Source organism: Coffea arabica, chromosome 2c, assembly GCF_036785885.1.
Source record: "Coffea arabica cultivar ET-39 chromosome 2c, Coffea Arabica ET-39 HiFi, whole genome shotgun sequence".
Taxonomy (NCBI): domain Eukaryota; kingdom Viridiplantae; phylum Streptophyta; class Magnoliopsida; order Gentianales; family Rubiaceae; genus Coffea; species Coffea arabica.
The window spans coordinates 4,541,143-4,554,636 of record NC_092312.1 but is presented as its reverse complement, the minus strand read 5'-3'; the positions used below and the strand labels follow the sequence as shown (position 1 = coordinate 4,554,636).

Below are 13,494 nucleotides of genomic sequence, written 5' to 3'. Positions count from 1 at the left end.
CACAGGCGTCCCCATAGCGCAGTTTCAAACCCGGAACCTGAATGTCCCAAGGGAACGCTGCTACCATATGGCTAAACCGGTGGGGGCTTGAGTCTGTATAAGTGTTTATTAGTAAAGAATTGTGCGCACTCCTCTTCCTTGGAGCCATCCGTGTTATTTTTGAGATAAAACAACCTGAAGTTGAAAAATTACTTAAAAGATGTTCTCCAATACTTAAAATGTTTTTTGTGATACAATGCTCTGTTTAGATCCTTTAGTTTTTCAAATGCTATAAAAATTTTTAAAAAAAATTACTCTAAAAAGTAGTTTAATTTTTTTTAATGTTTAAAAAATATTCTAAAATATTTTTTAAAAACTCTACTACTTTTAAATATTTCAAAATATTTTCTAAAAACATATCAAAATATACACTAAAAACTCTGCTTTAGTACAATTTTTCAAAAAAATACTCCCAAAAATAGCTCATCCAAACGGATTGATTGTAACTGGGCTTTTAAAGTTAAATTCGAGATTGTGGTCCCCCAAACCCTAAGCAAATCGTTGTCGGTGGGTCCAGTCCAGTCCACCATGTGTCCCAAACTACAGCTACTGCAAAAAGGTTCAGAAAAGGAATAAACTATTCTTCTTCTGGCTCCTCCTCACAAAAATCACCAAATTACCCCTGACAGGAGATACCCACCCGTCCCGTCCACACAGGTGTCAACTGTTCCAGTTGACGGGTTTACAGGTAGGCAAGCCACCACAACACCATCTCCCACCCTCACCTCACGTCATACCCCTCTAACTATAAGACAGACACCGGATCTCGCCTTAAATTCGGTCCCGCGCTACTACTTATTACTTAAATTAATTTATTCTTCTTGTTAAATTGCCTCTTTTATACACTATAATAATAATACTACTACTACTGTTCATAATAATTGGTGGCCGAATTAAAAAGTTCTGTACGAACACATCTCCCCTCGCCTCACTTCTCTGCAGGCCTTTGTTCATTTCTTCCGACAAATCCAACGTGTTCATCTGACTGCAAACCCAAGGTATTATGACTCTCTTATATCTTGCCTCCCATTCTTTTGTTTCCTGCTTTCTGTTTCCTCCTTTTTAACGATATTTGTTTGTTGGGTACGATAGTAATTCTCTTGCAATTGCTCGATCCCATTTTCATATCTCGTGTTTTTTTGGTTCCTTGATGACTCCGTTGATGGAGAATACTAGAACTAATTATTTGCATCTGGTAATGGTCTTAGTTTTCTTTGCCAAAACTATACCTCCGTTGTCTGTTTCTTCTTTTCTGGTAAAGGCATCATAATCTGGTGATTTTTTTTTTTTTTTTTTGTGATTATATGTGCTATGAAGTTGGAAGATCTGGGTCATCGATTATCGAATAGGATCATAATACAAGTTGGAGATGAATCTTGCAGTGTTGAATGAAACGATCGAATCACAAGAGGGTAATCTTCCACGAGAGGGTGCTCTGTTATGTTCAAATTCCATGAGGGCTCTAATTTCGTAAATGAGCCTTGCGAAATTTATGATCTGCAAGATTTTGTCTTTCTTGTTCCGTTTTTTCTCTTTTGTTTTTGTTTTTTTGGTTTTTTTTTTTTTTTTTTGTGGGGGGGGGGGGGGGGGGGGGCGGGTCTACAAGTACAGAAATATAAAGGGTAAAGAAAAAAGTTAATGTAACAAAAGCTACCTTCTGAGTCTTAGATGTCAGCTAGTTTCTTCAGCATTATTGTTTGGTTTTCATGGAAAATCGAAATGCAATTTTAACATTTTGTTTCCGCTTCTTCACTGATCAAAACTTTTCGTTTTTTCCTGTTGTTATTGTAATTAGATTATATTCCATTGTTTTCACCATTGTGAAATTGTGCTTGGTATTTCTGATAGAAAACACCTATCCGTTTACTTCAGAAGCTTGGCAGGTACCATTGGTCAAAAATTACTTGGGAATGCAGAAAGATGTGGCTGAATGCGAGTACTTGTCACTCTGATGTCAAAGTGCCTTCCTTTCCATCTTGGGTGGATTTGTTCATTCTTGATGAAGTCGGGCGCATGAATCATGGCATATCAATTTTTTGCGGACAGCTGCAGAATAAAAGCAACACTTGTTGCCTTGCTCTCGTGTTGAAGCACGAGGGAGACGGTTGAATTTCTCAAATAAAACTACTCCTGCCCCGTAAAAACCAAATATTCGTACAAGCAGGAGAGTATAATAGAAGGTGTATAGTAGTTTTCTGATTAGAATGGATAATAAGACAAACATATTAATGCAAAGGTATGACCTTGGAAGATTACTAGGGCAAGGAAACTTTGCAAAAGTTTACTATGGTAGAAATCTTGCAACCGGGCAGAGTGTAGCCATTAAGATAATTGATAAAGAGAAGATTCTGAAGGTTGGACTGATCAATCAGACCAAGCGAGAGATATCTGTCATGGCACTGATTAAACACCCCAATGTGCTACAGCTTTATGAGGTCATGGCAACCAAAACCAAGATTTACTTCGTTTTGGAGTATGCCAAAGGTGGTGAACTTTTTAACAAGGTCGCCAAGGGAAAGCTCAAGGAAGACATTGCCAGAAAGTACTTTCAACAATTGATCACTGCTGTTGACTTTTGCCATAGCAGGGGTGTCTACCACCGTGATCTAAAACCAGAAAATCTGCTGCTGGATGAGAATGGGAATTTAAAGGTGTCAGATTTTGGTTTGAGTGCTCTAGCTGAATCTAGGCGGCAAGACGGGTTGCTTCATACAACCTGTGGAACCCCCGCCTATGTTGCTCCTGAGGTTATTAGCAGAAAAGGTTATGATGGTGCCAAAGCTGATATCTGGTCTTGCGGTGTAATCTTATTTGTTCTACTGGCTGGTTATCTTCCATTCCATGAATCGAATCTTATGGATATGTATAGAAAGATAAGCAAGGCTGAGTACAAATGCCCGAATTGGTTTCCTCCAGAAGCGCGCAGACTGCTATCAAGGATCCTCGACCCAAGTCCATACACTAGGATTTCCATAGCCAAAATTATGGAAAACACTTGGTTCAGGAAAGGGCTGGATCAGAGAGATTTAAGAGCAAGTATAGAGGACAAGGGAAAGAATCCCTTAAATGCTGATATTGCATTTGATCTTAATGAGTGTTGCAGCGGTCCTTCTACCGAGACAAAGCTAGAAGTACCAAAGCCAACTAACTTCAATGCATTTGACATAATCTCCCTTTCAACCGGTTTCGACTTGTCTGGTTTGTTTGTGAGGAATGATCAGAAGGAAGAAGTGCAATTTATATCAAAAAAGTCCGCACCCTCTCTCATATCCAAAATTGAAGAAATTGCTAGACGTCTAAAGCTGAAAGTCATGAAGAATGAAGGAGGGGTGATGAAATTGGAGCAACCGAACGATTGTAGAAATGGGACTGTGTCCATCGATGTTGAAATTTTCGAAATCACTTTGTCCTTTCACTTGGTGGAGGTTAGAAAGTCAAGCGGAGATACATTGGATTATCTGAAGGTGTTGCAACAGAATCTAAAACCGGCTTTGACAGAAATTGTCTGGGCTTGGCAAGGCGAGCAGCAACAATAGCAGTGATGATGACGACGAGAAGCTACTGACTTCATACAATTCACTGTGTGTGAGTTGCCAATTTAGTTGATTTCCGAGTGTGTGTGTTTTGCTGTCTGAATGCGTGTTGCAAATGATTTTCAACTTATATGAACCTTTTGTGACTTTGTTTCCTGGAAATTGTCCCATCGCCGCCATATTCATTTTCTGTAACTCTCCTTTTGTGTGGATTCATTATACGGCATTTCTAATTGAACTGTCTAATTGAATGGACTTTCAACACTGGATTCATTGGCCATAATATGGAAGTAATCGGTGAATGAATTTGCTGTGATCCGAGGTGGCCATATCTAGAAATTAATACTACAGGAAAGTTTTGGGTTAGCTTTCAAGGTTTTCATTTTCTTCTCAATCTGTAGAATTTTGGCGGCCCTGTTTAGAACCCCAGAGGTTCATATTCTCAGGAGTCAGGAGAGGAGACCAACAAAGAAGAAAAGCTCGAGGCATCAATCACTAAAACAACTTAGTACAATTTTGTGCTGTATGGCACCGTCCGTACATTAAACTACGATAAAGGACAAAGCATCAAATTTTATTTCTTTCCTTCTTACGATTGGTTGAAGATGACTAAAAGCCCCAAACAGAATTATTGCCAAATGATGTCCAATTCAATGAAAACCTGTGTTCAATTCTATATTCGGTTGGGAAGAAAGACTGGATTCTACATCAAGTAGCCCCTTACTTCCAACAGTAAAGGTTGCACGTTAATGCAATCATTACCAAAAAATGTATATATATATATTTTCCTTTCCATTTAGTTGGAAGGCGCAGGAAGTAGCCTTTCAGGATAGGGCCGAGGGGCCGAGACTTGTTTTGGGCAGGAACTGTCGCCTAAACGGACGGTTCATGGTTTGAATTGGTCGAAAAAATTGTACGCCTCAAATCAGAATCCAATCCAAACAAGGATGCAGAAATTTCCCTTGAACCTATCCTGCCCTGGCAAATTCCGTGCGTGTTGTGTTGCATGAATCTCAATTCAATTGTCATCCACGCCACACAGTCGACGACGCCTATACAAAGTGTGTCGCATAAACCATCAATCACACTTTCAATCAAGATTAAGATTATAATTGCGTGTATAATTTGGGAAAGCATGTTCCCGTACACATGGCGATAATTGGGCGTGTGAATCTATGAATTTGTTTGGTTTTGGTTCTGGTTCTTTCCATTATCCTCCAATGTGGGAATAAAGAAGACCTTCCAATCTACGTGTCTATTTCTCCGATCTTCATTTTCTTTTTCGAATTAGTATGAAATTGTACCCAATGACGGGAGTGACCCGTAGTGTCACAGCTGTTTAACTTTTCATGCTTAGACCATCCACTGGACTGAGAAAGCCGCAGTTGCACCTAAATCACTTTTATCCCTTCTTACCACTCCTCTAACTCTTCCCCGCAAAAAAAAAATTAAAATTCTCAACTCGGCGCTTTCCCATTGGGGAGTTGCTACCAATCAATCACTTTTCTGCAATCTTTCATGACTCACTTTCTTTTTGAAGTTCAGCTTTCGCAATTTGTCATTTTCCTATTACATAAAAGCTATTGTTAAAAAATACATAGAGAGAGAGAGAGAGAGAGAGAGAAGAAGATACTTCAACGATCAATTCCAAATGTTTGGTGGTGTTCCATAATCGACTTTGAACAACATGCTCGTAGAGGCCGATCGCTGCACATCATTTTTCATGAGCGTGTGGGAGTTTGCTTAGAATATATATATATATATATCTGTATGTATTGCAGAAGGAGTTTTTAGCAGAGACCCTCTCAATGACTTTCAAACTTCTCATTCTCTTTTCTAAATTTATGTATTTATTTTAATACATAAAAAGTAGTGGGTTATAATCAACCCTATCACCAGTCAAATTTAAAATTTAAAACTTTTCCATAATATACTTCATAAACCGTTTATAGTTTGTTATTTATACTTTAAATTCTTTTTACTCTTTCATTAAAGACAAATGCTCATTCACATGCTATTTTAATACAATTTTAATTCAAAACCATACAACATGATCAAGAAACAGCATAATCAATTAGGACCAAATTTTGACCAAAAAATAATTAGGTCTAGATGTCACTGGCACGTTGCCGTAACTTGCGATGCCAATTAGGACTATTTAGCCCTTTTTTTTTGTAAAGAGTTAGGACACTGTAAATCTTATTTAGAAAAACTTTGCCTCATCGGTGATTTGAGTATCAAGTTATTGAATATACTACAAATCCTATAATATCAGTCTGCTATAAAAATTAATATTTTACTAGCATGTAGTATTTGCGTATGAAATTTCAAAGGTAAATCAAATGCTTTTACTTATACTCTATATAATTTGAATAGTTTTTTAGCAAATATAACCAGACTATGCAGGACCATTACTTTGTACAATTGGAGCTAGCAAATTGTATATCAATTACAATTTAGATTTTGCTCGATACCTACGCAGTTGGTGAGTTCCATCAGTAACACTATATCAAACTTTTAATGTTGTTTCATACTCTTATCAACATGTATTTCAAAAAATTGTAGGTTTGAAAATGATACATGTACTCGAAAGTTAGTTACATGGTTGAGATCAAACAATTTTACAACATCACAAGCATTGTTGATAGCAAACTCAAAAAGAATATAGAACCTGTTTGGCACTCTAGTTTTTTACCAAGTTTTTTAGCTACTAATTTTTTAACAACTTTTGCTACAAGAATCCAAAAAGACTTTCCAAAGTTTTTTATTTACACACTTCAAAAATCTATACACAAAAAATTTTTCAAAAGCTTTTCTTCCTCCCTCACCCAACCCACCACACCAGCCACCACCTCCACCACCTCTCACGGCGCCAATTACCTATTCCGACGCCGGTAATCTCAAAAAAAAATTTTGAGTCCCTTACCCTCACCCCGTCTCCTCCTCTCCCCTCTAGAGGTGTCAACGAATCGAACTGCTCGTGAATAGTTCGCGAGCAGCTCGTTCAAATGATCGACTCGAGCTCGGTTAAATCGAGCTCGAACTATTCGAATATCGAAACGAATCGAATTCGAGCCTCAAAATGTTATGCTCGATAAGCTCGCGAGCTTTTCGAGCTTAAATATATTTAATTTTATATTTATAAAATTATTTAGATATTTATAGTTGTAAGTTTAATTACATGTTGTACCTATTAAAATTCAAAATATAATAGAGATATTATTGTCTTTTCAGATAATTCTTTTAAAAAAAAGAAATTCAAATATTAGGGTGTAATTAGGTCAAAGCTTCAAGCAACTTCAGAATCTTGTCCACCGTCTTCTTGAAGAGCTCCTCACCTCAGTCCCTAAAATCCCAATTCCTCACCTCAATCCCTAATTCCAATTCCAAATCAAACCCATTCGGCAAGATTTAACTCCAGTCGTTTCTTTTCTCTATTGTCATCATCCGCCGATTGGAAGTGGATTGTGCAGCAAGTGCAGTTGTGCAGCTAGCGGAAGGTGGATCTTGGAAGCAGGTGCAGGTGTGCAGAAGGTAAGATGTGATCCCTTTTGTACTTTGTGACTTCGAATGCTTTTCATTCTTTTGCTTATCAGCTTTCTTTGGTCACCGAAGATGAATATTTAGAGACCTTTAGAGAATCTGCACCTTGGGCTTACTTTCTAATTACCAAGACCTGCTCCTTTGCGAATATGCACCTTAGTAAAAAGTCAACTAATGTTGGTAACCTGACCTCCATGGTGAGTGCCCGAGAGGGTTATGAAAATTTTTTGTTTGCAAAAGAAACAATCATAAATTTCGGCCATTTGGAGGCATTGCGCTATGCAAGTCAACGCCCTCTCTGCTGGACCAAACTAGAATTCTGAGTATTTATTTAGGGCCCTTTGAAATTAAGCAGGTTTTTAACAATTTAATTTAGTTGAGTTCAAAACGAATTGAGCGTATCCGAAGTGAAAAAAAAATGAGGTTTTCTTCTTTTTTTTTTGGTTTTCTAGTATTAAATTTCAGAATTGGGGTTTAGGATTTTATACTTTCCGAAAAGCTTGTAGATGGAATATAAATTTTTTGGATCTTTTTTTTTTTGGAAAATTAATGATTTTTGAACTTTAATTTAAGGAGGCAGAGAAATGCTAGTACTAGTTGTTAAAGCAAAATAGTAGTAATAAAGTTTCTCCTCCGGATATATTGATAGATTTGTGGCATGCCGCCATTATTAAATGTTTGTTTCTAAATGAAAAAACCGTCAGACAACGCTGGCTAGTTTTTGTAATGGAATGACTTGCAACTGTTCTCCTTTAACACTAAAAGACTCTACCATACCATCCACGGATCATTTTCTTTTCGTTTTAGGCATGTTTTCTTTTATAGAGAATGGATTGAGTTGCAAATTAGAGTTATGATACAAAAGAATTCAGTATTCCAATGTCTATTACAATGATAATTTCTCCCTAGTAAATGATAAGATCTGATGACCTTTAAAGACTCATGGTTTTCATGTGATTCCTGCAAAATCTGTATAGAAAAGCTCTTAAAAGTAGTTTGTGAATTGAACTTTCAAAGTTGTATGCTATTATTAGATAAAAGTAAGTTTATTTTAAATTCATATTATTGATACAAAATTAGTTTACTACTTATTGTTATTCTTCTTATTATTATTATTTTGCAGAAATTGAAGGCAGCAAAAGAGATTCTACTTCCCATAAAATGAATGTGATAATTGGAAAGGTACATAGCTTGTGTTTAACACTTCGATTCCTCTTCAAATATCTTGTTTTAGATTTTACCACTACTATTTTATTACTTAAATTATTTTTTTTGTGATAGGGCCTGCAGTTGAAATTGGAAAGTTGGAAAGGATTATCTTGGAATGGACAAGAAGCTGTTGTTTTATTGCTTTAATTGCAAAATTTGTTTCACTTTTGTAAGTATGGTTATTTCTTGACAATTGACATTGCCTGTTGAAGACATTTACTTGAATGTTGACACTTTGTCTTTGTTTTTTCTATTTGTGTGACTTGGTGGATGTTGGTTGCCCGACTTATCTTTGAATTTGGATGCTGGTTTTGATGTTAAAATATGTATGGATGAATTTGGATATTGGTTAGCATAACGGCTGCAAAATTTTTGACAGTTTGATGCTCTGGCTTTAAATTGTTATTTAAAGCTGACTTGTCTTAGATGCTCTGGCTTTTTAACAGTTTGTATCTTCCATTTTCAAGATTGTATCAAGAATGTCCATTTTTATGATGCATATGCATTTTGTCTCGCTGTAACTTTGCACATAAATTGAGATTTAAACTTGAAGTTTTTGCATTTGCATTAGCTTGTCATTTCCCTAGCAAAATTTGTTAGGAAATGTCACTGCCAAAGTGATTTGGTTCAGATAAAAGACTGAATGAAAGAGCAAATTCTACTTACTAAGGATAGTAGATTGTTTGGTTCAGCAAGCTTTAAACGAGCAATATTTTTAATGGTTCGACCTCGAGCTCGAACTCGAGTTCGAACTTGACTGCAATTCGAGCAATTTCGAACACGAGCTCGAACCTCACGAATTTCTTACGAATCGAATTCGGGCATGTAAAATTAATATTCGTCGATCTCGAGCTCGATCTCAAGTCTTAAGTACTTTGTCGAACACGAATTCGATTAGACCAGTATTCGAACTCGATTCGATTCGTTGACACCCCTACTCCCCTCTTCCCCTCTCCCTTCCCCACCACCCTCCCCCTCCTGCTAGGTGCGATCTGGTTGCGCGACCAGATCGCAAAGAGGGAGGGGAAGAGAGCTGTGATCTGGTCGTGATCTGGTTCCAGATTGCAGAGCGAAGAGGTGGAGGGTGGTGGAGAAGTGAGAGGGGAAGAGGGGAGGGGATGGAGGGAGAGAAAAAGCAAAAAAAAAAAATAATGCACAGCTACCGGCCTTCCTCGGGCGTCGGAGTGCGAGGGAGAGAGGAGATGAGAGGGAGAGGGAAGAGGAGAGGAAAAGGGAAGAGTGGGCAGAGAGGATAGCGGGGGAGGGAGAGAGAAGGGTGGCAGGCCTAGGAGTGCCGAGCGGAGGGAAGAGGAAAGGAATGGTGGAAAAGTTTGGGAGTGACGGGGAAGAGGGGAGGAAAGGGGTGGCGGGGGAGGGAGAGAGAAGGGGGGAGAGGAGAAAAGCAAAAAAAAAAAACAGAGGTGGTACTGGCGGAGGTGCTAGATGTGGGAGGCAGAGGAGAGGTAACGGGGAAGGGGGAGGGGGAAGGAAGAAAAAGAAGAAGAGGAGAGGAAAGAAAAGAAAAAGGAAAGAAAGAAAAAGAAAAAGAAAAAGAAAGAGAAAGAGAAAAAGAAAAAAAAGTTTTTCATCTTACAAAAACTTCTACAAAATTTTTCACATTAAGAGAAAGAGAAAAAGAAAAAAAAGTTTTTCATCTTACAAAAACTTCTACAAAATTTTTCACATTCCAAAAACTTCTATAAACAAAAACTTCTACAAAAATTTTTCAAAAACTTTTACAATACACTACAGGTAAGTTTTAGACAAACTTATAAAAAACTCAGATTCCAAACAGGTCCATAGATATCCGAATATACAATCATGCATACAGTAAATTTACTCTATTTAATTTAATTACTGCACAAATTTTTTAAATTTATAATCATAATCTATACTCTCTTTCATTCTTATTAGATTAAATATTTTCAAATACTTACTTACATTCAAAGCATTAACAGAGAAAATATATTCTATGAGCTATGCAAAAATTGTGGACAACTATGTGAAGGTCATTTTTCAAAAACAGTATGTATGCATTATAATGATGTGGTCGACACTGTTGTTAGATCATTAATTTCATGTATCTTTAATTTTAACAAATTTTTCTGTATTGTATATAACATTTTATTTGTCAAACAGGTATAATGTTAACATACAAATCAAAGATTTCAGTAATAATATGTATCTTAATCTACAGGACAGACATACACGATTCATATTTGGTTGTGATGCCTCTTATCTTAGAGAATTACAAAAGAAGGTAGAATTTGTTGATATATGTTTATTTTTTATAATGTTATTTATAAACTATGTAAAAAAAATACACTAATTTTGAATTTCGCACATACTTAATTCTCAGGACAATGGTGATAGGTTGTTCAACCAACGAATCAATTCATGTAAAGATCGTGCATTTTTATTTGTAGTACACATTCCACAAAATTCAACAGAATTAATTAAATCACCAGTTTTGGCTTTCGTACTAAAAGTTGATTGGTGTGAAGAGTTTTCACATCTTCATGCAAGATTATCAAATCGAATGCATAATATTTGTAAGTATTTCATTTTAACAACATTTATTTACATTCATTTTTATTCATATATAATTCATTTTCTAATATAAATTTCTATTTTTTTTCATGGTCTATCTTTTGAAAAAAGGTAATTTTTGAATATTATGTTGGTACAGATATTATGTACATTCTATCATATTTCAAACTATTATAATTTTTAATGCACATTCTATCATATTTCAAACTATTGTTAGACAGATATTATATTTTAGTTGTGTTGGTTCAATTTTTTAACCTTTTTTTAATTCACCCTTTTATTTTTATTTTTTTAATAGTGTCAGCATCGTGCGTAGCACGGGTATTCACACTAATTTTGTAATATATAAGGTGGATAATGATGTTTAGCAATTACTATATTTAAGCATTACAGAAAAAATGTGACGAAGAAACACATATAATATGTTAAAACAGCGTCAGAGTTTATCAAAATTGGTAGATGAAGAAGGATTTCATTTTTTATAAATCACACACACACATACACACACACACATATATTTGTTTCTGTTTGATAATTGTGGCGCTAAAGGTGACATATTTTTTTGAGTTGCGCTTTGTGTGCCATTATTTCAAAAAATATGTCATATGGTATGTCTTAATTGAAAGACTGGATGAGCATTGCTCTATATATATATATATATATATATATATATATATATATATATATATATATATATATATATATATATATATATATATATATATATATATATATTTATATATATATCCTTTTTGTCTAGTGAAGTACATATGATAATAATTGCTTGGTTGTTCTTCGTTTCTACCTAAGTCCTACTGCAGATGTAAGATGTATAATTTTAGAAATTTCCATGAGATTTTTGACTATTTTATTGACTTTTTTTATTTTTAAAAATTATACTAACTTCTCTTAAAGTTTATCATTTTATAAAGTAATATTTAGATCCAACCAACAATTAAAAATGATATTACGAGAGAGAAGATAGTATAATAATTCCCTAATTAATTTCAATATGACGATTATAACTTTTTAACTTCTGCAACGTCTCTGAAAAACTTCAAAGTTGAAAAATGAAAATGAAGTATACCCAAAAAAAGGGAAACGTCCATTTCTCTTAGTATTGCCTCTTCTATCACCCATTAATTATCACAGCCAACTCTAGCAACTGGCAAAGGCGTAACCAACAATTAAAAATGATATTGCGAGAGAGAAGATAGCATAATGATTCCCTAATTAATTTCAATATGACGATTATAACTTTTTAACTTCTGCAACGTCTCTGAAAAACTTCAAAGTTGAAAAATGAAAATGAAGTGTACCCAAATAAAGGGAGACATCCATTTCTCTTAATATTGCCTCTTCTATCACCCATTAATTATCATAGGACGATTATAACTTTTTACCTTATGCAACGTCTCTGAAAAACTTCAAAATTGAAAAATGAAAATGAAGTGTACCGAAATAAAGGGAGATGTCCATTTCTCTTAGTACTACCTCTTCTATCACCCATTAATTATCACAATCAACTCTGGCAACTGGCAAAGACGCAACTAATAATTAAAAATGATATTACATGAGAGAAGATAGCATAATGATTCCCTAATTAATTTCAATATAACAATTATAACTTTTTGAAAAACTTCAAAATTGAAAAATGAAAATGAAGTGTACCCAAATAAAGGGAGACGTCCATTTCTCTTAGTACTGTCTCTTTTATCACCCATTAATTATCATAGTCAACTCTGACAACTAGCAAAGGCGTAACCAATAATTAAAAATGATATTACGAGAGAGAAGATAGCATAATGATTCCTTAATTAATTTCATAATGATTCCCTAATTAATTAACTTTTTAGCTTCTACAACGTCTCTGAAAAACTTCAAAATTGAAAAATAAAAATGAAGTGTACCCAAATAAAGGGAGACGTCCATTTCTCTTAGTACTGCCTCTTCTATCACCCATTAATTATCACAGCCAACTCTGGCAATTGGCAAAGACGCAACCAACAATTAAAAATGATATTACGAGAGAGAAGATAGCATAATGATTCCCTAATTAATTTCAATATGACGATTATAACTTTTAACTTCTGCAACATCTTTGAAAAACTTCAAAGTTGAAAAATGAAAATAAAGTGTACCCAAATAAAGGGAGACGTCCATTTTTCTTAGTACTGCCTCTTCTATCACCCATTAATTATCACAGCCAACTCTGGCAACTGGCAAAGGTGCATCCTCTGACCCCTTCCTATATTTATTTATTTATATATAAAAAACTAGGGAGGGATAGCAGCGCGACGCGCGAAAATTTGGTGCTTGTGATTCAAGATAATTAATAATTATTGTTTAATATTTTGTAGTATAGGAACTGAACTATGATGATTTTATCATGTGATTTTAATAGAAAAATCATAAGTTACATAGTGAGTCAATAAAATAATGTGCAATGAAACATCCTTATCGTTATACTATGTAAAAATCCGTTGTGATCAAAAGTTATGTTTAAATTTCAATCACAAAGATAAGGGTAATTTGAAAATGTAAGAATGTTTAACGTGCAATTGAAAATTATCCAAAAGTCTCTTATAAAACTTATCCAAGATGATAAAACATTTTAAAG

General features: G+C 35.0%; 1 protein-coding gene and 1 long non-coding RNA gene across 5 annotated transcripts; both read left to right on the top strand.

Moving 5' to 3' along the window:
- Positions 1 to 805: 805 nt before the first annotated feature.
- Positions 806 to 3,734, top strand: LOC113725295 (CBL-interacting protein kinase 18-like). Of its 4 annotated transcripts, XM_027248392.2 has the most exons (3): positions 806 to 1,037; positions 1,357 to 1,451; positions 1,912 to 3,734. In XM_027248392.2, the coding sequence occupies exon 3, from the start codon at positions 2,244 to 2,246 to the stop codon at positions 3,573 to 3,575; it is 1,332 nt and encodes a 443-aa protein (XP_027104193.1). In that variant the 5' UTR covers positions 806 to 1,037; positions 1,357 to 1,451; positions 1,912 to 2,243; the 3' UTR covers positions 3,576 to 3,734. The 4 variants fall into 4 exon arrangements, with proteins under 4 accessions (XP_027104193.1, XP_071929845.1, XP_027104192.1 ...); XM_072073744.1 differs by lacking the exon at positions 1,357 to 1,451 and having other exon boundaries at positions 1,923 to 3,734; XM_027248391.2 differs by lacking the exon at positions 1,357 to 1,451 and having other exon boundaries at positions 1,888 to 3,734.
- A 3,101-nt stretch (positions 3,735 to 6,835) lies between these two features.
- Positions 6,836 to 8,560, top strand: LOC140035808 (uncharacterized). The gene is made up of 3 exons (XR_011839729.1): positions 6,836 to 7,106; positions 8,239 to 8,297; positions 8,397 to 8,560. It is a non-coding gene; the product is annotated as an uncharacterized lncRNA (long non-coding RNA).
- The last annotated feature ends 4,934 nt before the right edge of the window (positions 8,561 to 13,494 follow it).

Excerpts from the sequence above, each read along its gene's own strand:
- LOC113725295 (XM_072073744.1), top strand. The coding sequence starts at position 2,244 with ATGGATAATAAGACAAACATATTAATGCAAAGGTATGACCTTGGAAGA.